At 44.7% G+C, this 27,564-nt stretch overlaps 1 protein-coding gene across 3 annotated transcripts; it reads left to right on the top strand.

The window, feature by feature from the left end:
- Window positions 1-1,427: 1,427 nt before the first annotated feature.
- LOC123936087 (transport and Golgi organization protein 1 homolog) lies at window positions 1,428-27,564 on the top strand. Of its 3 annotated transcripts, XM_045996859.1 has the most exons (14): window positions 1,428-1,883; window positions 5,411-5,432; window positions 7,168-7,256; window positions 7,481-7,564; window positions 8,543-8,606; window positions 8,772-8,910; window positions 11,336-11,437; window positions 18,873-18,933; window positions 19,157-19,224; window positions 19,348-19,442; window positions 20,438-20,502; window positions 24,153-24,306; window positions 24,881-24,963; window positions 27,398-27,564. In XM_045996859.1, exons 1-14 carry the CDS (start codon window positions 1,740-1,742, stop codon window positions 27,416-27,418), a joined length of 1,191 nt encoding a protein of 396 aa, XP_045852815.1. In that variant the 5' UTR covers window positions 1,428-1,739; the 3' UTR covers window positions 27,419-27,564. The 3 variants fall into 3 exon arrangements, with proteins under 3 accessions (XP_045852815.1, XP_045852816.1, XP_045852817.1); XM_045996860.1 differs by lacking the exon at window positions 24,881-24,963; XM_045996861.1 differs by lacking the exons at window positions 24,153-24,306; window positions 24,881-24,963.

Below are 27,564 nucleotides of genomic sequence, written 5' to 3'. Positions count from 1 at the left end.
TGAGTCTTCAGAAGAGAGAATTTCTTGGTCATCTTGATTGGAATCATTCCCCTCTACCTAGGCTGCATCTCATGGATCAGTTCACCTTTCTCACCCTACCCCATCTCTGAACTCTTGCTTGAATGAACTGGTCTTGCATTTCCCACCTCCACCTGCTCATGGCCACTGTCGGAGAACCTAGTGTTTTTGGCCCCGCTGGCTGTCATCTAGTTAAGACTCAGCTACTGGTATCAGCATCCAGACAGCTGCCAGATGTACTGAGTGCCCACAAGTGGGTACGTTTTACATTCGTGACCAGACAGCCTCTGTCTTTTGTGCATTTGGTCCCCATGATCAACCACTGTGCTGACAGCTACTGGTCTTTCAGACAGTGGCTATTCAAAGACAGTGTACGTTTCCCACCAGCACACATTTTCCTGACCTCAGCTGTGAGGCCTGAAGAGGAAAATGTTACAGATTTCAGGAGCTCCTTTCTAGAGAGGTGTGTTTGCACAAAATTCAAGCTTGGTGGGAATTAGTATGAATTGCATTGTGAATGTCTTTTCTCCTGAAATGCTTCTAAATGTAGTTTTTGTAAAATGATGTGTTTCTTGCCTTGGTGTTCATGTCCAGGAATTTTGTATTCTTAAAATTCACAGGCACCTGGGTGGTTCAGGCAGTTAAGTGTCTGCCTTAGACTTGGGTCATGATCCCAGGGTCCTCGGATTGAGCCCTGATTGGGCTCCCTACTCAGCTGTCAGTCTGCTGCTCAGTCTCCCTCTGTCCTTCCGCCTCTCTCTTTCATATAAATAAATATATTCGTTAATATTTTCTCTCTTTAGAAAGCTAAATTTTATAGTTGCTATTGCATGATTTAAATACAGTAGAAAGAAATAGGAACATGAATTCCTTCCATTGGCTTTTTGGAGATACTAAACGTCACAGATAACCTTAGAACATACATGATTGCCTGATTATGCAAATCCTTATGTCCTTCAGAAATCTGACATCTTGGACTGTGATTCAGAATCAAAGTGAACATTGAAAGAAAACAAATGTTTTCAGAAACTAAGCAATAACTCTAATTTATTTTTATTGGACAATTATCGCATATTGTATTAACAAGCATCCTCCTGTCTCTCTCACTTATGTCCTAATCTATAAACATCTGTCCATATAACATGCTCATTTGTACCTCTAGTACATTATATTCATGATTTCTCTCATTCTTCCATAAATTTTGGGTGTAGTTTTGGAAATGTTCCAAAGAAGTTTATCCAGGTCCTTCATGGATGTACAATAGAAGTCACTGACTTCTTACCTATTCTAAGTTCACTTTGACTTATCTTGTCTATTTGATGTTGGCTTATAAATTCTCAAGTTCTGTTAGCTATAGAAAAAAAATTGCAGTGTGCTTGTAGGTAAAATAAAATCTCTTAAGATTTGTCTATTAGATTTTGCCTACAGCTTCAGTGTGTTATAATGTATATGTGATCACAACATCTTTTCAAAGAATACTGTTTGTTGATATTGGACATAGGTAAGCAACAAGGAAGCCATCACCATGGTAAGATGATAAACACACTCATCACTGCCAAAAGTTTGCCCCAGCTCCTTGGAAATCCCTCTGTGTTCCTTCTCCTCTAGGAGGAGACAGTTGAGAGGTATGCTTACCTCCTGGAGGCTGGTTGAGGGTTTGTACAGTTGATTCTTTGTGACAGATACACAGTAAATGTCTTTGAGATTCCTCATTGTCTCAAATGGTATTTCAGCTTGTCCTTTCCTTGCCTGACCATTTCCTTCTTGGCCCTCATGAGATTGAAGTTCTGTGGAAGCTTCTCATTTTAACTGCCTCCTTGGGAACCTGTGCCTTTCTCATTTACCTCTGGAGAACCGTCCTTGCTGTAAGTATATTAATATACCTTCTGTACTTTCATTCATAAATAAGCAGAAAATTTTATAGTCACTGAACATTTTTTTATTTTTTTATAAACATATAATGTATTTTTATCCCCAGGGGTACAGGTCTGTGAATCGCCAGGTTTACACACTTCAAAGCACTCACCATAGCACATACCCTCCCCAATGACCATAACCCCACCCCCCTAGTCCCTGGACATTTCTATGTCCATTCAGTACTACAAATTTCCCTCTAATATGTCAATTTTGATTATCACCAGATTGATGTAGTTTTAAATTTCTATTGAAGTGACTTCTTGATCCATATGTTCTTCTTTTTTTTTTAAGTTCAAGAATAATTGGCAAACAGTATAATATGAGTTTCAGGTGTACAACATGACTCAGCAATTCTGAACATTTCTCAGTGCTCATGCCAGAAGTGAACTCTTCTTCCCCTTCACCTCTTTCACCCTTCCCTCTACCCAACTGTCCTCCCACCCATGTCTTCTTTAGAAGTGTGCTGGTGAATCTCCATTTTTGGTCATTCCCAGTTATCTTTCTGTTCTCGATCTCTCGTTTGACTCATCTGTGGTCTGAGAACATAGTTCCTGTGGTTTTGATTCCTTTGGTGGTTCATATGTGTTGTATGGCCCGGAATATGGGCTCTCTCGGTGACTGTTCCATGTGAGCTTGAGAAGAATGTCTATACCTGGTTGTTGAATGAAGTATTCTGCCGATGTTAGTGGATGCAGTGGATGGGTGATGCCGGTCAGTTCACCTGCGTTCTCATGGAACTTCTGTATCTCTGGGTCTGTCAATGACTGATAAGAGGGTTTTGAATTCTCCAGCTGTAGGAATGGATTCATCTGTTCCCACCAGCAATATTTTCCGTTTCTGCTTCATGTGCTCTGATACTCTGTTGTTGATGCATGCACATTACAAATTGCTGTGTCTTTTTGGAGAAGTGACCCCTTCCTCATTGAAATAATGCCCGTCATTATTCCTGGCGGCTTTCCTTACTCTGTGGTGTGTTTTGAAGGATCATTTCACTGGCCACAGGTTTCTAGCTCGATGTTCCTTTAAACACTATAAACATTTCATCATTCTTGATGGCATGGTTTCTGGAAAGAAGTGTGATGTTCTTATCCTTCTTCCTCTGGAGTAAGGTGTTACTACTGCTCCCCTCTCCCCCTTCCCCCACCCACTCCCAACCCCTGCTCCAGATTTCCAGAACTGTTTCTTTGTCTCTAATGATCTGTAGCTGAATATTCTAGATTAGGCAACATCGGTGTTTTTTGTTCATTGTTTGTGTGTGTGTTTTGGTATTTATCCTCTTCCAATGTTTTCATTTCCTGGATCTTGATTTGGTAACTCCATTAATTTTGGACAATGCTCTGTCATTCCTGTTACATGTGTGTTACACATTTTGTAATGAACTACCAATCTTGGATTTTCTGTGCTGTCTTTGTCATTTTTGTCTCTGTGTTTCTCTTTTGGAAGTTTCTACTGGACATTCTTTACTGTTAATGATTCTTTCCTCTGGTTTGTTTTGAGCCTCTTCAAAAGGCCAGCATAAGCACTCTTGATTTCTGTAATGGTGTTGTTGTCTGGAATCATATTACAGCCTTAGAGTTTCACATCTCTGCCCACATTTACCATCTCGTCTTCCTCTTGTGCACTTTTCCCTTAGACCCAGTATCATACATCGAAGAGACTTTAAAGTCCAGCCTGCTCTCCCCATCACTTCTGCCACAGGAAGTGTGATTCTCGTGCTTGCTGTCATGGTTTTTACCTGCAGTATGCCTTGTTGGGTTGTGTTGAAATCCAGATACTGTGTCCTGGTAAAGGAAGTGAGGTAAGTGGGAGTTAGGGTGAGGTTTTCTGCGCCTCTGGCTCGGGGTTAGACTGAGGTCCTCGCCGGTGAGACAGGGAGGAGGTGGCACTGGAGTGATTTCCCTCAGCTCTGTGGCTTAGTCTTTGGGAAACCCCCAGTTAGACTCTGGAGACATGGTTTCACTTGAGGGCAGACCCTTCTAAGAAGAAAGAGCTCTTTTGAGGTTCTTTCTACATGGGACTATTCCCCCTCTCCCTGCCAATGGAGAAAACTTCCCTTCAAAGAGAAAAGAAAAATATTATGTATTTGGTGTAGCCATCTACTTTCCACTTGCCCTGCCCGTGGGGCTGGTGACATGGGCCAGGGGAGCTCAGAGGTTCCTAACCAACATGGGAAATTAAAGGAACAACCATGGCTTTCTGATTGCCCTCCCCTGATGTACTCTCCCCAACAACATACTATGACTGGTTTTTTTGATAGCATGGTGATACTCCAATATCCTGGCAAGATTTGGAGATTGGCCCCAAACTCTCATCATCCTGTGAAGTTTTAGAATGAGGAAATATGTTAATGGTGTCAAAATGAGGTCTTGCCTCGATGTTATTGAGCTATAATAACATCAGGGTGACTCGAATCTGAATTGCCTGACTCCCCTTTTTGAAAACATCAGCTGTCATTTCTGTTGTGGCTTACGCTTCATCTCTCGTCATGGGCCACTCTTTTTCTCATCCTATGGCTTTTACTTCTTTTTGATGACACCGCGTTTGAAACAGTCTGGGAAACTTCATAGCACCTGATGGGCTGTGACTGTGTGTGAATTCAGCGAACAGCCAACTCTTTTTACGGTTTCAGGAAAGCTTTGTAGAGAAGGAAAGAGGCATATCCTTGACAAAGCCTTTGCTCCCTTGCCTGCCTGCCTGCCTTCCTTCTTTCCTCCTTCCTTCCATTTTCTTTCTTTCAGGATTTTAAAAAAGTTGCAGGTTTTGTACTTCAGTGCAGATACTGGGTTGCAAAAAATTGAGGGAAATATGCTAAGTGAAATAAGTCCACTGGAGGAAGTCAGTTATCACGTGGTTTCACTTATTTGTGGAATATAAGGAATAGCGTAGAGAATATTTGGAGAAGGAAGGGAAAATGATTTGGCGGGGGGGATTCAGAGGGAGAGATGAACCATGAGAGACTATGGACTCTGGGAAGCAAACTTAGGGTTTCAGAGGAGAGGGGTGGGAGGAGCCTGGTGATGGGTATTAAGGAGGGTACGTATTTCATGGAGTACTGGGTGTTATACGCAAACAGGGCATCCTGGAACACTACATAAAAAACTAAAGACAGCCTTTGTGGTGACTAACATAAATAAAACTAGGGAAATGATGAATTAATGGATTTTTTTCAATGTCTGCATGATCCCTTGTCAAAATTGAATAGGTTGAACATTCATTGACTACAATGTGAATGGAATTAGGGGTCAAAAATAAGCTAAACACACGTGTGCTCTTTATCAGAAATGGATTGTGAACAATGATGATGTAATCAGGAAGTTCTAAGTTTGTCTTCTTTTTTAATCCTGTGAATTTATTCTGGTAGGCACAGTGATTATTGTAATACCTTTAATTACAATTGCGGTATTTATCTGAACTATAGATTTTTACTGGTAATATGTTTTGACATCCAGCTTATCTTTGTTTCTTCCTCTCTTAGATAAAGCCTCGACAATATGAAGGTAAGATTTTCGGCTTCAGTTTCTTTACCAAAAATTCTCAGTATCGGTGTTTGATGTGGGCATAATTTGATGAGGGATAAATATGGTGACTTCTGATGTCACACTGACTTGTTATGTCTTGAAAATGGTTCTCTTCCCCATGTGGAGTCTAAGTGACAGTTTGGAGGGAGTTGCCATCTCTAAGAGACCAGGACGAGGAACACCTGGTGGGACTAGGGAGAATACAAGGTGTAATTTTGCAGAGAGATGTTTAGGAGGCAAGTGAGGATCACAGTCTGAAATCTGGAGTGAGTACTTCACCATGAGCTGGCTCTTGGTGAAATGTCAAGAGGAGAAAACTCTCTGAGTCTAGCAAACACGCTACACTTAGAGAAGGAGGCAGATATTTCCATGCAGGGCGTGTGTCACAGGAGAGGATTAAATGGTGGTTTTGAGTCTGAAGTGGAGGGAGCCTTTCCTGCCAGGGGAGAATGAATGGAATAGAGCCTGTGCCAGCGGGGATAATGGATAGTGCCTGGGGCACCTAGATTGTGGTGATTCCGTGGTGCTGGCTGTTGACGGCCTGGGTGGCCGACTGGCTCTTAGGAAACTTTCGAATGTCGTTGTTCATCGCTGTGAGTGCGGCAGTGCTGCTGGTGAGAAGAGAGGTCTCAGAGCAGGAGAGCGATCACAGTGGGCCAGAATAGAAGTTTGCACTTTGAGGAAAGATGATAGAATTATTTTTTAAGACATTCTGTTTATTCATTTGACAGAAAGTGAGAGAGAGAGAGAGCGCGCGCACAAGCAGCGGAGTGGCAGGCAGACAGAGAGGGAGAATTGGGCTCCCCGCTGAGCAGAGAGTTGGATGTGGGATGCGATCCCAGGACCCGGTGTCCTGACCCCAGCAGAGGGCAGACCCTTAACCAACTGAGCCACCCAGGTGCCCCAAGATGAGAGAATCAATTGGCTCTTAGAGGAGTCTGTGTTCTAGACCTTACATGTGTTATGCAGCTGTGATCAGGCTCCTCTTGAGTGTTGTTTTCCTGTAAGGGTAGAGGGTAACATTCTCCTGTTGTGATGAAAAAAGCTTGTCTTCTCGGGTGTGTGCATTATCCAGGCCCTCCAGAGACTCTGTGTAATGTGGAGATTGTTACCCAAGTGTGTTTATAGCAGAGATCTTGTCCTCCAGAGCCCCCAGCCTGGGGTTCATGAAAGGCGATCTGTGAGCAGCAGAAATTCTCTGAAGGCATGCGAGTTGTCACTCACCTGACATCTTGAGTTTTCCTTGTGTGGAATTCCAAGTAGGACCTGGAAGTGGACGTGGCACTGAGCAGGACCAAAAGATAGATTTGCTCATTTTGGGTTGTGTGCAGGGACCTGATTTTGTATCTGAATTATTGGAGGAGAGAGATGTTCGTTGATAGGATGCTCGATTTTTCTGTCACAGCTCTGGCAATGACATGAGCATTTGCAGGGATTGGATTTTCCAAAAATGGTGCTTACAGATAGAGAAAAATGAGAAGACATTCGATTGCCTTTCTCTATGTTTGAAAAACATTTTAAGTAGGAATCTCACTGATATAGAAAGTCTTAGGTTTCAAATGCTGCTACAACTTGCTTTCTTGAGGCACACTGGGAATGCTAGCAAGTTAGTGACACCCAAGTGTCAGAGAATGCTCTCTGGTGCTAACACAGTGGGTTTATTCAATGTCACTGTTTTTGCTAATTATCTTAAAATTCTTTTTTCTCCTTTCAGTTACTTTAGACCAAATAAAGAAGAAGATTGATGACTTTAAAAAGGAAAACAGGGACCTTGAAAAAAAAATAGCGTGTTGGGAGGAGAAGGTATGTGTGCCCTTTCAAATATTTTTTGTGATTTCATTTTGGTTACTTCCCCCTCTGGTAGTTCATTCTATTAATCTATTTTGTGCGATCCAGAAGCGGTCCTTGAGTAAGAGAAGCTTCACAAATGTAGCGCACTGCCTCTGTCTTTGTGAAAGGAGTCACAAAGATAGATTTCTCCAACATGCTATTTTGGAATTCTGATTCCTTTTTCATATGTTTTATAGGTCAGGAAAGCAAAAGAAGCAAAGAAGCAATCAGAAACTAAGAGAGAACATAAGCTTTCCCTTGCTGAAGTACATAAATTGAAAGTAAGAATCCTTTCTTTGCCTGAATTGTGTTCTAAAAACAGAAGTAAAGGTAATGAAATATTATTATTATTATTATTATTTATTATTATTATTATTATTAATTTCTAAGATTGATTGCTTTGAGAGAAGGATAGAGTGAGGGGAGGGGGTCTGAAGGAGAGAGAGACAGAATGCTAAGCAGACACTGTGCTGAGTGTGTCGCCTGATGCAGGAATCAATCCCATGGCCCTGAGATCAGGACTTGAGGCAAACGGAAGCAGGAGTCAGACACTCCACAGACTGGGCCACCCAGGTGCAACCCAGGTGTCCAAAGCAATGAATCATTGCTACTCATTCAATAGATATATATATATATTTCAATATATTTTCTTGAAGGAGAACATCAAAAAGGTGGAAGAGATTAATGAACATTTGAAGGACAGGCTTCAGTGTAAACAGGCTCTCTTTCAAGCTGAGAGAGAAAAGAATATCCAGAATGTGGATGTGGTAAGAGTTAGGTGTTAGTTGTCCTATAATGTGGCTTGGGAGGCTTTTCGTTTATTGGGTGAGGTGAGTGCAGCGTGCTCCTGTGCTGTTTACGCAGTAGAGCGTGGGCGTCCAGGAACTGCAACTCCTACAGAGCAGTGAGCTGTGATTTCACTTACGACCACCCCGATGAGGTTTGCTATTTCAAGGTCTAGGAAGTATGGTTTATTTCACAGCTGGGTCCTCATCACATCATTTAGCGCTGCCCTCCAAGTTATGTAGAAAATCCCACAAAATACATGAGCGATGAAGGGCGATAGCAAGCCCAATTGTATAGTAGAAGATTATTTTATATCTGTTCCACTAAGAAAGCCATTTGTGTGTTTTTTGACATGAACTAGTTTCCTTACTTTCTCCTTATTCCATTTATGCCTCAAGGGCTTTCTTTGTTGCCCTCCATGAGCCTGTCCTGTTAGGTGCCCTCATATGTCTTTTCTCAAATCTGTTTTAAAGGCCCAAGATGAATTGGGGGATCAAGAGCTGAGAGCCTTGACATCCAAAAACCACGAACTGAAAGGTATGTTGTTTTGGGGGAAGAAATCTCCATATGGTGACCATGAGTTTGCCTCGGGCAGGGAAAGATGCCTTCCTGCCTTCACAGTCTTGCCCTTCTCCTTTCCTCATCAAAACCAAGTTCTCAGGTCATGGCACAAACACACAAAAGCAAACTCATCCTTTACAGAAAGTAAAAAGTTCCTGGAAGGCCGGTGTAATGCCCTGAGTTCTCAGAAAACAGCTAAAGAAGCAGAACTTATCCTGCTAAAGAAGAAATTGGATGTGGTGGTGGAATTCTCTGAAAGACGAAAACTGACTGCAGAAGAGTAAGCTACTGCTGTGTTGTCCCAGATACCATTGTATGAATTTACGTGGCGGCAAGTCTAGAGAACTGTATTTGGATCTTCTGTAATTGGATCTTAGAGTACTTTTGCCAAATGCGTGCTGTAGAATTGTGCCTGCCCTTCCGATCTTGATTTGTGTAACCTGCATTTTCCTTTCTGTTCTAACGACTTGCCCCACGTTGTTGTGTGATTCGTTGGAGTAGAAGGGGAAAGGTACCAACATTAATCACATTGATACCTGGATCCCCTCTGGGTCAGTCTGCATTGTCTTTTCAGTTTCACTCTCATCATGTGCTCTTACCACTCCTGCATCAGGTCCATTTCTTGTTCAGCATGAGACTTGGGTCCAGAATGTGGAGAGAAAAATGGAATTCTCTTCCTGCAGAAACAGGGAAAGTTTCTTTGTGGAAAGTGGGCTGGGCCTCCAATAATACTGGGTCCCTTCATCTGGTGTACAACTGAGATCATTCACTCAAGGCGAATCCCTAAGAAGGCCAGCGTATTCCCTGTCCACCTGATTTTCTCTTTCTTCTTTTTTTAAAAGAGATTTTATTTATCTATTTGACAGAGAGAGGCACTGCAAGAGAGAGAACACAAGCAGGGGGAGTGGGAGAGGGAGAAGCAGGCTTCCTGCCGAACAGGGAGTCCAGTGTTGGGCTCTATTGCAGGACCCTGGGATCATGACCTGAACCAAATACTTTTAAGCATATACTTAATGACTGAGCCATCTTGGTGCCCCTCCACATGATTTTCTAGGTGTAACTCTCCCGGATCCCAACCAAAGCCTGCAGTTTCACTAAGTCTCATCTTTGCTGGCTGGACTGGAACTTCACTTGTTGCATTCCAACCTGTCACCAAAAGGTTACTTGTTCATTTACTGTGTATTCACTCGCCTGTTCCAGAATTCACTGATGTGTCCTGGGGAGATTGGCTCCCACTTCCAGGCTTTCTTTCTCCTGTGCTTCCTTCTTCTCCATCTGGTTCTCGTGTTTCTTCATGTGCTCTTCAGAAATTGGGTGCATTCACTACAAGTTCGCTCTCTTATCCAGTGTTTCCTTTTGTTTCTCAGGAAATCAGGATGTTGGAGTCCCTCATTCATGTTGAAATTCCCTGTCTTCCCTGCAGACTCAGGTTTTTGTTATTCCTTCCGACTCCAGGGATGGGGGTCGCTCTCTTTCACAGGCACCTGGGTTGTGTTCATTGGTAGGTTCTTCTTGGGGCAGGTCCAGTGTCCTGACCACCTTTCTCTCTTCAACACCACATCCCTCAGCCACACATTGACTGCCGCTCCAGAAGACATTTGCTGAAGGGTAGTTGAGAGACCAGAAGCAGATGCTCATGTCCTTCTCTTTCTAGAGCTTTTGTCTGTTTCTGAGTCTTTCTGCATGAGATTCTTGACAAGTGTCCAGTTGAAACCTGTGTATCAACACCATGAACAAAAGAGTCAAGGGCGGCACAGCAAACCAACCTTTCTAAGCATTGCTGTTTGCTGCCTTCGCCATCCATGAACTTGGTCTTGTTCAAGAAGATTGACTCGGGGCACCTGGGTGGCTCAGTAGGTTAGAGCCTCTGCTTTCATCTCAGGTCATGGTCCCAGGGTCCTGGGATCCATCCCTGCTTTGGGTTCTCTGCTCAGCGGGGAGCCTGCTTCCCCTCTGTCCCTGATTGCCTCTCTGCCTACTTGTGATCTCTCTCTGTCAAATAAATAAATAAAATCTGTAAAAAAAAAAAAAAGAAGAAGAAGGTTGTCTCAATGGAGCTGACAGTTTTGCATCTGAAGTATGTTCCCTGTGTATGTGACAGTTCACATGGATTATTAGAGGACATATTTTCGGCACTAAGATTGGCCTTTTCCTACACGAGGATCTTTCATGTGGGGCCAGGGGTTGTACTTCTAAAGCCTAGAGATGTGTGGGAGTGAGTTTCCATGCCAGTGAAGCCATATTCTGGAAGGTTCCTTGGGCTGACTGACTGTGTGGGGCCCAGCCTTTGTCTGAGGATCAGGGCTCCCCACGGAGGTGAGACTAATGCTGGGGCCCGTGCTTCATCCTAATGAGTGTAGCTTGTCAGGCTTGGCTTTTCACTTTGAATTGAAATGAGCCTTCACCATCTCAAACCAAAGACATACTCCAAGAAGGCACAAAGTGCAATGTTATTTGATGACATGGTGAGTGAATTAAAGTAGAGAAGTATAAAGACAGCCCCGATTGCATGGAGCTTGGCCAGCAACCAGAGTTCGGTTTTTCTTTAACCCTAAATGGGGCCTTCATTCATTTCCCTGTTGTGTTGTCAATCTGTGCTTTTAGTGGAGACATTCCAACATAGGCCAACAAGTGTGCTGGGAGGATAAATGGCAGAAATTCAGGACCTTGGCTACTGGACAATGTATATACCTTTCCCATCTTAGGAAACTAGAAGAGACACTTTATGAACTGAATGCAGCCAAGAATGAGCTGTCAGCGGCCGATGAAAATCTGAAAGTAGCCAAAGAAGAAATAGACAAGTACAGGTAAGTTCAGACACTACATATAGTGGCTCCTGAAAAACCTGTTCCTTTGTTTTTGTTTTGTTTTTTTAATTTTTAAATTTTTTTATAAACAGATAATGTATTATTAGCCCCCAGGGGCACAGGTCTGTGGATCGCCAGGCTTACTCACATCACAGCACTCACCATAGCACATACGCTCCCCAATGTCCATATCCCACCAACCTCTCCCTACACCCCTCCCCCCGGCAACTCTCAGTTTGTTTTGTGACATTAAGAGTCTCTTATGATTTGTCTCCCTCCTTATCCCTTCTTGTTTCATTTATTCTTTTCCTACCCCCCAAACCCCGAATGTTGCATCTCCACTTCCTCATATCAGGGAGATCATATGATAGTTGTCTTTCTCCCATCGACTTATTTCGCTAACCATAATACTCTCTAGTTCCATCCACATCGTCACAAATGGCAAGGTTCATTTCTTTTGATGGCTTCATAGTATCCCGAGATATATATATATGTATATATATATATCTCACATCTTTTTTATCCATTCATCTGTTGATGGACATCTCGGTTCTTTCCATAGTTTGGTTATTGTGGACATTGCTGCTATAAACATTGGGGTGCACGTGCCCCTTCAGATCACTATGTTTGTATCATTAGGGTAAATACCCGGTAGTGCAATTGCTGGGTCATAGGGTCGCTCTATTTTCAGCTTTTTGAGGAACCTCCATGCTGTTTTTCAGAGTGGTTGCACCAGCTTGCATTCCCACCAACAGTGTAGGAGGGTTCCCCTTTCTCCACATCCTCGCCAGCATCTGCCATTTCCTGACTTGTTAATTTTAGCCATTCTGCCTGGTGTGAGGGGGTATCTCATTGTGGTTTTGATTTGTATTTCCCTGATGCTGAGTGATGTGGACCTGTTTTTCATGTGTCTGCTAGCCATCTGGATGTCTTTGCAGAAATGTCTGTTCATGTCCTCTGCCCATTTCTTGGTTGCATTATCTGTTCTTTGGGTGTTGAGTTTGCTAAACTCTTTATAGATTTTGGATACTAGCCCTTTATCTGATATGTCGTTTGCAAATATCTACTCCCATTCTGTCAGTTGTCTTTTGGCTTTGTTAACTGTTTCCTTTGATGTGCAAAAGCTTTTGATCTTGATGAAGTTCCAACAGTTCATTTTTGCCCTTGCTTTCCTTGCCTTTGGCAATGTTTCTAGGAAAAATTGCTGTGGTTGAGGTCGAAGAGGTTGCTGCCTGTACTCTCTAGGATTTTGATGGATTCCTTTCTCACACTGAGGTCCTTCATCCATTTTGTCAGTTTTCATGTGTGGTGTAAGGAAGTGGTCCAGTTTCATTTTTCTGCATGTGGCTGTCCAATTTTCCCAACACCATTTGTTGAAGAGGCTGTCTTTTTTCCATTGGACATTCTTTCCTGCTTTGTCAAAGACTAGTTGACCATAGAGTTGAGGGTCTATTTCTGGGCTCTCTCTTCTTTTTCATTGATCCAGGTGTCTGTTTTTGTGCCAGAACCATGGTATCTTGATGATGACAGCTTTGTAGTAGAGCTTGAATTCCAGAATTGTGATGCCACCAACTGGCTTTCTTTTTCAATATTCCTTTGGCTATTCGAAGTCTTTTCTGGTTCCATATAAATTTTTTTAAAAGTAATTATATATAATCAAGTTGTTATCAGTTATTGATAGATGTATGTTTCAGTAATAGTGTACTTTTTTAAGATTTTATTTATTTATTTGACAGCGAGCTCATAAGTAGACAGGCAGGCGGGAGGGGGCAGGCTCCCTGCTGAGCAGAGAGCCCGACGTGGGGCTGGATCCCTGGACCCTGGGGTCATGACCCAAGCCGAAAGCAGAGGCTTTAACCCACTGAGCCACCCAGGCACCCCTCCATATAAATTTTAAGATTATTTATTCCATTTCTTTGATAAAAATGGATGGTATTTTGATAAGGATTGCATTAAATGTGTAGATTGCTTTACTTAGCAGACATTTTCACAGTATTTGTTTTTCTCATCCATGAGCATGGAACATTTTTCCGTTTCTTTGTGTCTTCCTCAATTTCTTTCATGAGTACTTTAGAGTTTTCCTAGTATACTTTCTTTGCTTCTTTGCTTAGGTGTATTGCTAGGTATCTTATGGTTTGGGTGCAATTGTAAATGGGATTGACTCCTTAATTTCTCGTCCTTCTGTCTTGTTGTTGTGTAAAGAAATGCAACTGATTTATGTGCATCGATTTTATATCCTGACACTTTACTGAATTCCTGTACAAGTTCTAGAAGATTTGGAGTGGAGTCTTTTGGGGTTTCCACATATAGTATCATATCATCTGCAATGAGTGAGACTTTCACTTCTATTTTGCCGATTTGGATGCGTTTCATTTCTTTTTGTTGTCTGATTGTGAGACTAGGACTTCTAGTACTATGTTGAATAGCAGTGGTGATAACAGACATTGCTGCCGTGTTCCTGACCTTAGCGGAAAAGCTCTCAGTTTTTCTCCATTCAGAATGATATTTGCGGTGGGTTTTCATAGATGGGTTTGATAATATTGAGGTATGTGCCCTCTATCCCGACACTTTGAAGTGTTTTGATCAGGAAGGGATGCTGTACTTTGTCAAATGCTTTTCCAGCATCTATTGAGAGTATCATGTGGTTCTTGTTCTTTCTTTTCTTAATGTATTGGATCACATTAATTGATTTGCGGATGCTGAACCACCTTGCAGCCCTGGAATAAATCCCACTTGGTGGTGGTGAATAATCGTTTTAATATACTGTTGGATCCTATTGGCTAGTATTTTGGTGAGAATTTTCGCATCTGTGTTGATCAAGGATATTGGTCTCTAATTCTGTTTTTTGCTGGGATCCTTGTCTGGTTTGGGGATCAAGGTGATGCCTCATAAAACGAGTTTGGAAAATTTCCTACCATTTCAGTTTTTTGGAACAGTTTCAGGAGAATAGGAATTAATTCTTCTTTAAATGTTTGATAAAATTCCCCTGGGAAGCCATCTGGCCCTGGGCTTTTGTTTGGGGATTTTTGATGACTGTTTCAATCTCTGTACTGGTTATGGGTCTGTTCGGGTTTTCTATTTCTTCCTGGCTCAGTTGTGGTAGTTTATATTGTCTCTAACAGTGCACCCATTTCTTCCAGATTGTCAAATTTGTTGGCGCACAGTTGCTCATAATATATTCTTATAATTGTTTGTATTTCTTTGGTGTTGGTTGTGATCTCTCCTCTTTCATTCGTGATTTTATTAATTTGGGTCCTTTCTCTTTTCCTTTTGATAGGTCTGTCCAGGGGTTTATCAACCTTATTAATTTGTTCAGAGAACCAGCTCCTAGTTTCATTGTTCTATTGTTTTTGTGGTTTGTATTTCATTGATTTCTGCTCTGATCTTTATGATTTCTCTTCTCCTGCTGGATTTAGGCTTTCTTTGTTGTTCTTTCTCCAGCTCCTTTAGGTGTAGGGTTAGGTTGTGTATTTGCACTAGAGAAGAATGTGTATTGTTGCTTTGGGATGGAATGTTCTGAATACATCTGTGATGTCCTTCTGGTCCAGGGTGTCATGTAAGGCCTTTATTTCCTTGTTGATCTTTTGCTTGGATGAGCTGTCCATTTCAGTGAGGGGAGTGTTAAAGTCCCCTACTATTATTGTATTATTGTCAATGTGTTTCTTTGATTTTGTTATTAATTGGTTTATATAGTTGGCTACTCCCACATTAGGGGCATAGATATTTAAATTGTTACATCTTCTTGTTGGAAAGACCCTCTGAGTATGATATAGTGTCCTTCTTCATCTCTTATTAAGTCTTTGGCTTATTAAGTCTTATTAAGTCTTTGGCTTAAAATCTAATTGATCTGATGTAAGGATTGCCACCCCAGCTCTCTTCTGATGTCCATTAGCATGGTACATTGTTTTCCACACCCTCACTTTAAATCTGGAGGTGTCTTTGGGTCTAAAATGAGTTTCTTGTAGGCAGCATATTGATGGGTTTTGTTTTTTTATCCATTCTCATACCCTGTGTCTTTTGATTAGGGCACTTAGTCCATTAACGTTCAGGGTAACTATTGAGACATATTAATTTAGTGCCATTGTATTGCCTGTAAGATGACTGTTACTGTATATTGTCTCTGTTCCTTTGTGATGTACAACTTTTAGGCTCTCTCTTTGCTTAGAGGACTCCCTTCATTATTTCTTGTAGAGCTGGTTTGGTGTTTGCAAATTCTTTCCGTTTTTGTTTGTCCTGGAAGCTTTTTATCTCTCCTTCTATTTTCAGTGATAGCCTAGCTGGATATAGTATTCTTGGCTGCATATTTTTCTCATTTAGTTCTCTGAATATATCACGCCAGTCCTTTCTGGTCTGCCAGGTCTCTGTGGATAAGTCTGCTGCCAATCTAATGTTTTTGCCATTGTATGTTACAGACTTCTTGTCCCCTGGTGCTGTCAGGATTTTCTTTGTCACTAAGACTTGTAAATTTTACTATTAGATGACGGGGTGTGGACCTATTCTTATTGATTTTGAGAGGGGTTCTCTTCACCTCCTGGATTTTGATGCTTGTTCCCTTTGCCATATCAGGTAAGTTATCTGCAATAATTCTCTCCAATATACCTTCTGCTCTGCTCTCTCTTTCTTCTTCTTCTGGAATCCCAATTAGTCTAATGTTTCATCTTATGGTATCACATATCTCTCAAATTCTCCCCTTGTGGTCCCATAGTTGTTTGTCTCTCTTTTGCTCAGCCTCTTTATTCTCTGTCATTTGGTCTTCTATATCACTAATTCTTTCTTCTGCCTCATTTATCCTAGCAGTAAGAGCCTCCATTTTTGACTGCACCTCTTTAATAGCTTTTTTGATTTCAACATGGTTCAATTGTAGTTTTTTTATTTCTCGAGAAAGGGCTTTTATTTCTCTGGACAGGGTTTCCTTAATATCTCCCATGCCTTGTTCGAGCCTAGCTAGAACCTTGAGAATCATCATTCTGAATTCTAGATCTGACATATTACCAATGTCCGTATTGATTAGGTCCCTCGCCTTCAGTACTGCCTCTTGTTCTTTTTTATGTGTGTGAGTTTTTCCACCTTCTCATTTTGTCCAGATAAGAATATATGAAGGAGCAAATAAAATACTAAAAGTGTGGCAAAGACCCCAGGAAAATGTGCTTTAACCAAATCAGAAGAGACCCCATATCATGGGGGGGGGGGGCGAGAAAGGGGGTAAAAAGAAGTTCAGGAAAAAAAATTTAGAAAGAAAACAAATAAGGAAAAAATATAAAAAAGAAAAAATATATATACATATTAGACTGGTGACTAGAACAGGGTCACTCACTTAATTTTGGGTGTATTTTGGTCTCTTAGAAGAAATTACCTCCCAATATTTTAAAGAATGAAAAACATATGTAAGGGTAAACACAATGAAGAGATGAAATATGACTATTAAGATGATAAAAAATTAATTTCTAAAAAAGGAGTTGATAGATAAGTTGGCTTGGAGAATAAAGAAAAGAAAGTGGAAAGAATTTGCTCAGGCTGGAGACTAGAACAAGACCGGTGGTAGATTTAGGGTGTATTTTGATCCATTAGAAGAAGTTGTACCCAAAATTTTCTAGAAGGAAAACCCTATGTGTATACAAAAACTGAAGTTAGATACAAAGAAGGATAAAATATGATAATAATAATGAAGGTTCAATAAATATTTTTTAAATGAAAAGTAAATTTTTAAGATAAACTAGTTTTCAGAAGCTATAAGAGGAAAGGGTAAACGTTTAAAAAATTAGCAGAAGAAAAAAAATTAAATAAAAAAAATAACTTTGCAAGACTAAAGTATCTTGGGGAGAAAGCCATGAATTCCGTGCTTTGCTTTCTCCTCCTCTGCAATTCCACTGTTCTCCTTAGTAAGTGAAGTCGGTCTTGCCTGGATTTCTTGTTGATCTTCTGGGGCAGGGGCCTGTAGTAGTGATTCTTAGGTGTCTTTTCCCAGGCGGAATTGCACTGCCCTTTCCAGGGGCCAGGCTAAGTAATCTGCTCCGGTTCGCTTTCAGGAGGTTTTGTTCTCTGAAAACTTTCCGTAGAGTTCCGGAAGACAGGAATGAAAATGGCGGCCTCCCAATCTATGGGCTGGAGGAGCTGAGAGCTCAGGGCCCCACTCCCCAGTGCACCCTCAGCACTCAACCACTCCCGTCTTCCTGGCCTCTGGCTGCGCTATGAGCTCACCCAGCCTGTGACCAAGCATCTCTGTCTCTGGCACACAGCTCCACCTGGAGTCTCCGAACCCCTTAGATCCCTGAGCTCTTCCGGGGGCGTCTTCCCGGATCTTATGGGGACCCCACTCACAGAGCAGAAGCCTGTGCCATGCATGGATTACGGTTCAAGGTAACCCCAATTTGAGAGCTCACTCCTCGGCTCTGTCTCTGTAGCCAGCTTTCCCACTCTAATACCTGTGAGTTCTGCGACACTAAGACACCGCCGATCCTTCTTTGACCCTGCGGGACCTGGGGCCATGCTGTCCCCGCGTGGGCTTCACCCCGGATTAGCCTCTGGAGCGATGTCCCTCAGTGGAGCAGACTTTTAAAAGTCCTGATTTTGTGCTCCGTTACTCTGCCGCTTGCTGGGAGCCGGCCCCTCCCCCCGGGGTCTATCCTCCCATCGCTTTGAATTCACTTCTCCGTGGGTCCTACCTTTCAGAAAGCGGTCAATTTTCTGTTTCTAGAATTGTTGCTCTTCTTCTCTTCAATCTCCTGTTGGATTTGTAGGTGTTCAGAATGGTTTGATAAGCTATCTAGCTCATCCCCTGCTACCTGATGTCATCTCAGCCTGCTACTTCTCCACCATCTTAACTCCTCCCATCCCTTGGATTTTTAATCTTTGTACATTTTGAGGACTCAATTAAGTAATATACCCCAAAATTCAGAGGATGTATCCAGAAAGAATTAACAGACACAGAAAGATAAGGCACAAAACAATTATGTGACTAAACACGTCCTGATCCCCAGTGTTGGCCTGACTCTGTGGAAACTGGCTCCACTGCAGTGTCCTTGGGGTGGTATCTTGAGGAAAGCAGTTTGTCCTCGGATGAGTCCTAGCCATAAACACGGTAGTGCCATCTGATGGCGCTGGTCTTTGCAACCCTGGGAACCATGGCGAGGACAGAGTTAAAGGAGAATAGAGCTTCATGACCAAAGACACTTGTCATCTGATAACTGAGGGAAAGATTGAAAACAGGTAAAGAAATTATGTCAATTCTGAACCTGCAGGCAAAGAAAAACGATTAAGGAAAGGCTGTAACAATAGCTTTGATCCTACTGTCCAGTGATAGTCCGCTGAAAGTGTTTCCTGTGTCAGGATCCATTGTATGAGGGGACAGATCAGAGGAGGATGGCCACGTGGGCAGATGATTGAAAATCACACCCAGTGTTGGGTTTTGTCTGATGCAAACAATTGTCCCTCACAGACAACAAGTGGAAGAAATGCAAGATCAGCTGCAGGAGTCCAAGCTCACCTTCAATCACAAGGTAACCTGAGTTGTGTCCGACACACTGACCCCTTGGCGCCCCCTGCAGGTGATGGTAGTGGTCCTTCGAGCCCTGAACATGGGCTTTGGGTGTGTTGGCTTTTTTCAGATCGCAGTTCAGGAGAGGAATGCTCTGGCTAACTGGCTAAGTGTTTTCTTTTTCCTCATCTTCGTTTGGGGCACAGTCGGGCACAACTGAATGTGGGTGTGTTTTTCTCCCACAGATGAAGGCTCGATATTGGGAAACAAGGATGATGCAGCAGAGCAGGGAGAACGCCTACCTGAAATACAGGTGTGAGAGTTTGACGTGCGTTTTTACGGGTGTTTGCAGAGGTGACGGCTCTGCTGTTTAGTGCCTAGGAGAGGACGTGGTGTTGTAATTCTTAGAGATGTCCTTTCTTTTTCTGTGTTCAAGACTATGCATGATGGAAAGGGAGATGATGTCTGGGGGATCCATGAGGCGTGAACCGATGCCGGGAAGGCCTATGTTGCAGAAGCCTGTGTGGCAAGGTAGGGAGCACGACATGAAATGCAGCAGTCTGATTTCTGCTGTGAAACCACACGGTGTCCTTCCCGTTGCTGTGGGTGATCGCTGTGTGTCCTGGAGAGAATCACAAGCCTGAAGGTTGTCTGAAGGGGTGACAAGAGGGTGCTTTCCTTATATGCCCCCCGGCAGCAGGACACTAGCCCCTGTGACAGGTGGAGCTCACGCCACTCCACACCTTCCCATCTGCTACCTCCTTTGGAAGAGCTGAGCCTGAGAAGGTGGGAGCTGAGCGCCCTTCCCACCTTGACTCAGTGGTCAAGACTTGGCCAAAAAAAAAAAAAAAAAAAAAAAAAGACTATTTGAAAAAGGGCAATTATTAACTCGTTATGGAGGTTCCTATATTTTTGTTTTATTTGTAATCTATAAAACCATATTCAGCAATGAAACATATTTTACTCCTCTCACGTTATTGGTGCAATGCCATAGCTTTATTGCTCAATCTGCCTATGTTTTCTTTGTTCGTGACTATACAAATGTCAAAGTCTGTTTCTTCCCTGAAATGTTTATTTGTTGGCCAGGCACACATGCTAGGTCTCATCTGCAGGATGGACAAATGAACCATCCACCTGTGGCCTGAGAAGAGAACGTGGGCCGTTCATGTTGGGGTTTGGGGATGGCACCCACACAAGGATATTCTCACTTAGATGTTTAGTCTATGAAGAAAAAGTGATCTTGCCTGATGTGTGTTGAGCACCCCAATTTTAGTGTTGATTTCCAGCCAGTTGTTCCCCTACCTGTCCACACGTGATGGTTTACTTACGGAAACCCTGGAACCAGGGCCCTGGAGTGTCTCCCACAAGAGTCAAGTGACTGGTGTCTCTCTTCGCAAAGGAGTCACTTGAGTCACAGGTGAAACCCTCTGATAAGGGACCCAAGTGTGAGAAAGAGTGCAAGATGGGGGAGGAAGGCATGGAGGGCATGCAAACCACAATAAACCTCTGACCTTTGTCTGATCCAGCACCTAGACTTGTTCCCAGGATGAACAGCTGCACCAGCCCTCAACGGGACCCATTGATGGCTACGGTAAGTGCCGTGGGCGTTTTTAGTTGTGTCCGTTTCTGAAAAGGATTGCAGTGTGGACAGTTCCCTGTCCTGGCCTTGTGGCTGTTGTGTGTGTCCTGCGATCATCCCTTTCAGAGTGCACGCTGTTCACCCAGGAGCCTCCGGGCTGCTCCGTTAGAGATCTGCAATTTCGTGCTTCCTCCCAAAGCTGTAGATGCTTAGAGGCACGTGATGGTAGGATGCTCACCTCATGCATGTGTGTGTGTGCGAGTGTATAAATGACTCGAGGAGGATGACATCTCACTCCACAGTGAAGCTGGCTAGTCCGGCTGACTCCTTGCTGTTTGTTTTCCTGAGGGAGCAGGAGCATTTTTGGTTTTCGGGTCAGGATTAACCTGGGAGGATGTCTGCAGAGGTCCTCACAGATGGAAAATGGGAAAAGCCAAGACTGCCTCACACTTGGGCCACATGCTTTGGGCAGCTTGAGTGTTAGTGGAGAAGGTGAGCTGTGACCTCCTGTGCGTCCCATCTGTGTGGGTGAAGATGTGAGCTGGAATCCCTCCAGTTGGCCCCTGGGTGAGATGATGGTGAACTCTGGAAGTTCCAGGTGTGTCGTAGAAAACGCGCCCTGGAGCAGCGGCCCCAAAGAGGGAATCCCGGTGACTCCCCGCAGGGCCCACCCCTCACATGTGTTTCAGTTGTGCTCCCGTGAGCGGGTGCTGATGGGGTCTGGTGGCTGTGCCAGCTCATAGCGTCTCTCCCGACCCATCCTGGGAGCATTGCATGTGCTCTCCAGACACATCGGTTTGCATTTGGGGATGTCAAATCAGCCCGTTAGTGGTTCTCAGCACCAAGGACTATACATTTGCTCTGTGCCTGAGCTAAGGAGGCCCGAATGTCGGGGATGCGGATCATAGAGCTGGTCTCGCTCACTCGTAGGGTCGTGCTTCTCTCAGAAAGTTCTCTTCCAGGCCTCTGCAGGACTCCGGACACTCCTATCTCCTCAGCGGTGTCTGTAGCCATGGACAGCCCTTGTGCAGCATAGCACACCTCCTTGTCAGGGAGGGAAGCAGAGCTGGTCAGGGGGTTGCTGGTGGGCTGCCGCTTGACCCACGAGTGACTGCGCTTCCAGGCGTGGACACCAGCCTTCCCATGGCCTCTCATTGTGTCTGTTCTCAATGTACAGAGGAGATTATGTGCTTGCCGTGATGGGGGAAGTGTGGTCCTAGCCATAGATACTGGCCTGTCCTGAATGCAGATTTTTTTCCCACTATTTTTAAATTTCTTTTCAGCGTAACAGTATTCATTGCTTTTGCACCACACCCTGTGCTCCATCCAATACATGCCCTCCCTATTACCCACCACCTCGTTCCCCAACCTCCCACCCCCCGCCCATTCAAAACCCTCAGGTTGTTTTTCAGACTCCATACTCTCTCATGGTTCATCTCCCCTTCCAATTTCCCTCAACTCCCTCTCCTTTCCATCTCCCCATGTCCTCCATGTTATTTGTTATGCTGCACAAATAAGTGAAACCATATGATACTTGACTCTCTCTGTTTGACTTATTGCACTCAGCATAATCTCTTCCAGTACCGTCCATGTTGATACAAAAGTTGGGTATTCATCCTTCGTGATGGAGGCATAATACTCCATCGTGTATATGGACCACATCTTCCTTATCCATTCATCCATTGAAGGGCATCTTGGTTCTTTCCACAGTTTGGCGACCGTGGCCATTGCTGCTATAAACATTGGGGTACAGATGGCCCTTCTTTTCACTACATCTGTATCTTTGGGGTAAATACCCATTAGTGTAATTGCAGGGTCATAGGGAAGCTCCATTTTTAATTTCTTGAGGAATCTCCACACTGTTCTCCAAAGTGGCTGCACCAACATGCATTCCCACCAACAGTGTAAGAGGGTTCCCCTTTCTCCACATCCTCTCCAACACACGTTGTTTCCTGTCTTGCTAATTTCGGCCACTGAATGGAGTTTTTTCCTGAGTTGATTATCCTTGGCAGCAGACTCCTTGTCTCTGTCGAGGTGCAGACCTATATTAACATGTGGTGACAGTAGTTTTCTCCATGGCATCTGTTCACCCCAGTTTCTAGGGGAGACACAGGGGACGGGTAGCCATTCTGGCACCTATGCTACTGTCTTGGAACGTGGTGGTGGGGAAGATGCGTGTGCGTGTGTGTGCACCCCTGCCTGCCCACAGCGCACACCGGGGAAGTAACTGGGGGAGAAGGACCCCTCCCTCCACAGTGAAGTCCTCTGGCCGGCCTGACTCCCTTTAGGTTACGTTCAGGTGCACTGGTGTTGTGCTCATGCTGGGGATAGATGGGTCTGGTAATCCTCACAAAAGGAAACTGGGGAAAACTCTCTGTGCATTTTATACTGTCTCCTTTGCAGTCTGGAATGTTCTCAGGGCATGTTTCATGAGTCATCCCCATTTTACTTCTGCTGGAAAACGTGCCATGCAGAACTAGCCCAATTATCACCCTTTATACAAGTATTTTGAAGTGTCAAAGCTCTCAGGTGCACTGTCGTAATCACACATTGGCTCACACGTTCTGAAGGGGACGTCAGTGATTACCTGTGTGACCAGTGCCTCCCAGCTCTTCAACTGGGCTTCAGGAGCAGGTCATTTGGTCCTAAGTTAGTGTGAGAGCTGATTTCTTTTCTCATCACATGTGTGGAGTTTTCCATCGGGAAGCATACACCCTTTTGTGAATTCTCTTATATGGCCTTACCATCTTCATTTCCCATGGACAAAATTACACTGGAACTCAGTAGGTTGAAATTTCCAAATGACTGTCTTTTAAGGCAAACTCAGGGGGCGCCTGTGTGGCTCAGTGGGTTAAAGCCTCTGCCTTAGGCTCAGGTCACGATCCTAGGTCCTGGAATCAAGCCCCACACCAGACTCTCTGCTTAGTGGAGAGCCTGCTTCCCTTCCTCCCTCTTTCTGCCTCTCTGCCTGCTTGTGATCTCTGTCTGTCAAATAAATAAAATCTTAAAAAAGGAAAAAGGAAAAACACAGGTGCTAAGTGTACATAAGGGTTTTTGGTATCATGGTCCTCAGAAGACACTTTTCCAGTGCCCCTGTCAGACCACAAGGCCCCAAGGTATTTGTGGCCATGGACAGAAACTGTAGAGAGTAGAGGACCCCTTTGTCAGGAGGCAAGGCAGCGTGGAGACAGTCAGGGACTTACCAGCAAACGATTCCCCTCAAGTGGCTCGGAAACTTTGTGGAGAAAGGGCATTTAGTTTTGTCACATGCTCTCTATTCTGACCAAAACAAAATCTTCTCCGGTGGCTGAGGAGGAAAGAGGAAGTGTTGTCCTGGGTGTTGATGCCTCCGTGTCTGGAATGTGCTGCTTTACTAGTTTGCAATGATCCTTTTTCAACTGTAAGACACTAACTACTTCTTGATGGGCAGACATGGGCAGTGATGTTTGGTGACAGGCTTTTCCTGTAACAGCCATTGCCCTCTCCCCCCTCATTGTACTGGCACCAGCTGGGAGGGGCATGAACGTTTTCTACACGATGCAGCTCTCCTGGAAGTGGCATTGGAGAAGGAGCCGGGTGCTGAGAGCTCTTTGTTTTGGTTCCTTTTCTTGTGTTGCAACTTTTGTCTGTTTTACTAAAATATTTTCTTGTCTGTTCTGCAGGTCAGTAGAGGTGTGAGAGTGTTTCCTCATTGCCCAGGGCCCCTCCGTATGCCCTACCACATGGGGCAGAATGTACCAGGCTTCCCTCCTCCTCATCCACCTCCGCAGTGGTGGGCATGGGGGCCTCAGCCACACCTCGTTCCTCCACCACATGGTGAGATGATCTGAACTGACGTGAGTCGTAAAGCTTATTCATAGTTGAACCCCTTCTGTCGGTGGAGAGGATGGAGAGGTGGTACCACAAGGCATTGCAGTGCAATGATAAGCCCGAGTGAGGACATGGTAACATTCCTCCACTTTGGGTGGACGTCCATCTCATGGACTGTCTGGTTCACCATACAGAACCGGGCAGCAGGTGTCTGCCGTGGAGAAGAAAAGTGACATTTCACAGAGGACAGACATAGAAGCATTGCCCAGGTGCACTACACAGGCATGATGTTTTGGGCTCTGGGCTGGATGAAGCACAACCTTCACATCACTCTCACGTGTGGAGGCCCCAGTTGTTTAGCATTATAGATTAGTTCTGGAAACATCTGTCCCTTGGCAGAGTGGTCATATCCGCGATGGTGAGGGACAGTTCTCTCCTTCCACAGGGGTCAGGGGAGTCCTGTGAGAAACACGAAGGACACGCCAGAGGGAGAGAGGAGAATAGGTTGGGGCCGGGGGAGAGGGTTGGCTTGAATCCTGTGTGGTCATCGCCAGTCTGAATCCACCTCCACCCCTTTTAGGGCTTCCTTCCCTTTCAGAAGCCTGTGGTGCTCAAGGGGACAATAGCAGCCCTGTGCCCAAGGAGGTCCCAGAGAAGATCCAAGTAAATACTGGGGTGTTTTCAGTTATACCCGTTTCTGGAGTCCTGTTCCTCTCTGGGCAGCACAGTGTCCTGACCTGTGTCTGTTGGGTATCTCCTGAGGTCCACGTGTGGTGTCGTTTCCTGTTCAAAGGGACAAGTCTTTGTGGGGAGCTTACAGGTGTCTCTGTTTCCAGATCATCACCCTGAGGTTGTGTTGGTGGAGCAAAGGCATCGTTTGTGCTCAGGGCTTGACATTCAAGGGGAAACCGGGCTGGGGACGCAGCAATATTCTGAAGTTCCTCAGGACACACGTGCGTGTTCCTAGCTGTTTGCACGCACTGAGCAGTGGGCAAGTGCCTTTGTTGGGAAGGAAGTGTCTCCGTTGCACAATGGCAGACATCTGTCTCTTACATCGTGCACATCCAGCATCCGCATATGTCGTTCTGGGAGGGATGAAACACCTCTCACTTCAATTGCAGCGTGTAGAGTTTGAGCTGTCATTTCCTTAGTTGTGTAAACCCCTTTCACAGGGCTGTGGTCCCTTCATTGATCATTAGTGTAGGGGTCTGCCCTTGTCCTGTGCAGTCTGGAAACTTGTGGGAAATGTCTTGTCTAGTCTGGGAGGCGAGAACGAGAAACAGTGGCCGATGCTGGTGGCTGGTGTGGAGGGTTCGTTGGAATGTTGCTCAGTCACTTCCAGGGGGAGAAGCTTCTGTCTTTTCTATGGCGTGTGTCAGATACGGATGCTGGAGCGTCCTCCACAAGAACCAGCGGTGCTGCCCACAGGCCTCTCATGTCATGACGGAGTGAAGGCTGCTATGGACATGGCAACTTTAATCCAGTTGTTCTGTAGATAGAATTGATGGACCTTGTCTTCCAGTCACACTGAGGGGGTTGTCAGGTCCCTTGTGGTGACAGAGAGCTGCCCTTCTCTGATAGCTGGGCACAGCAGGTGTGCATGCGCAGATGGTACAGAGACGACACTCTGTGCTCTGGGAGGGATGAGGCCTGCTCTTAATGTGAGGAATTGAGGGTGTGTGTCTGAGCGAAGGGAGGGACACACTGATGAAAGGACATAGACGGTGCGTTCTGTATAAGGGAAGAACTAGAGATGTGTCCAGAAGGAAGGGAGGGAGCCCCGAGTCACACAGAAACAGGAGGTTGTGGGTGCCAAGAAGCCTGGAGGTGCTCAGGGAGAGCCTGGGCTTCTCTCAGGGAGGGTGAGGATGTTCCCGGCAGGCCAGCAGCTTGAGAGTGAGTGTGAGGACACCAGGCGGTCCACACCAACTGCTGCATGTGTTCACTCACACAGTGTGGATCACGCCGTTATTTGTCTCAGAATGTCGTTTTTGCCATGAAGCCATTCACTCAAGGGTCTGTGAAGAGCATTGTTTCCCTGAATTTCTGAAGGCTCTGAACCATGTGAAAGACTCGTGGAGATTTGGGAAATTTAACATGGTCTTTGGGGATTCTTGCCTGGCTGACTTTATGTCCCCCATTGAGAACACGTGAAGACAGGACCGAGAACCGGTGAAGGGTGGCTGCCCTCCCCTTAGCCTGAGACAGAGTGTTAGTGGGGGAGTCCTTGTTGACCAGGAGCCGCTCTAGCTGGAGCCCTGTCACCAGGTCTCTGCATCTTCCTGCAGCCGTGCACCTTCCCCGGCCGTGCACCTTCCCCGGGACTTCAGTCCCAGTGTCCTGCGGATTTGCCTGTGTTCCTGATTTCTCAGCCCAAATACCAGCTCTCAGTGGGGCTTTCTCTGGGCCTCAGCCTTTTTTAAATTTGTGATAGAGCATACTGGATTCTGAGGTCAGTAGAGCAGTAGGAGTTGAAGTACGTAAAGAACCTGCAGGGGCCCCTGGGCGGCTCAGTCGGTTAAGCAGCAGAATCTTGATTCCTGCTCAGGTCATGATCTCGAGCTTCTGAGATTGAGCCCCAAGTCGGGCTCGGTGCTGAGTGTGGCGCCTGTCTGGGATTCTCTCTCTCTCTCACCTTCTTTCCCTTCCCTCTTCGCTCACAAGTTTGTTCTTTCGCAGTCTCTGTCTCAAAAAGAAAAAATAAATAATTGGCAAAGTGTCTGGGCTCTGACCATTCACTGTTCTCACGTTTAAAGGAAAATAGCTCCATGCCGATGAGTGTCAAAATATGTTCATTTAAGTCCACAAAATACACTAAGAGTGTAACACCTCACCCAGGTAGTGGCAATTCTCATTTCAAAGTCAAGGCAAAGAGCCCCCTTTTTCTATTAAATGTAAAAGATAGTTAAGAGAATGGGTACAATCACAGAATTATATGTGAGATGTAAAGACAGTTACTGTCTATTATGAATAGACTCGCAGAGGCGGCCACACACTCAAGTGTTGCTCCAAGGCCTCAGATACACTATGGGAGGCAGAGAGCATTTGGGAAAACAGAAGGTCCCATTGTCCTAACCCAAATCCTTTTGTCTTACAGGCTAATCACTTTGTAATCTGAAGACTTCCTTGACCTCCAACAACCAGGCTCCAATGAGTTTATATTTAGTAAAGATATGAATGCTTTCTGCCTGGTGGTCTGAATGCTTTCCCTGCCCATCCTGTCCCCTGTGCTTTGTCTCTCCTGGTATCCCCCCAATAAACCAT

The sequence above is a fragment of the Meles meles genome, unplaced genomic scaffold (genome assembly GCF_922984935.1).
Source record: "Meles meles unplaced genomic scaffold, mMelMel3.1 paternal haplotype, whole genome shotgun sequence".
Taxonomy (NCBI): Eukaryota; Metazoa; Chordata; class Mammalia; order Carnivora; family Mustelidae; genus Meles; species Meles meles.
The sequence above is the reverse complement of the archived record's forward strand: the minus strand, read 5'-3'. Positions and strand labels throughout refer to the sequence as shown.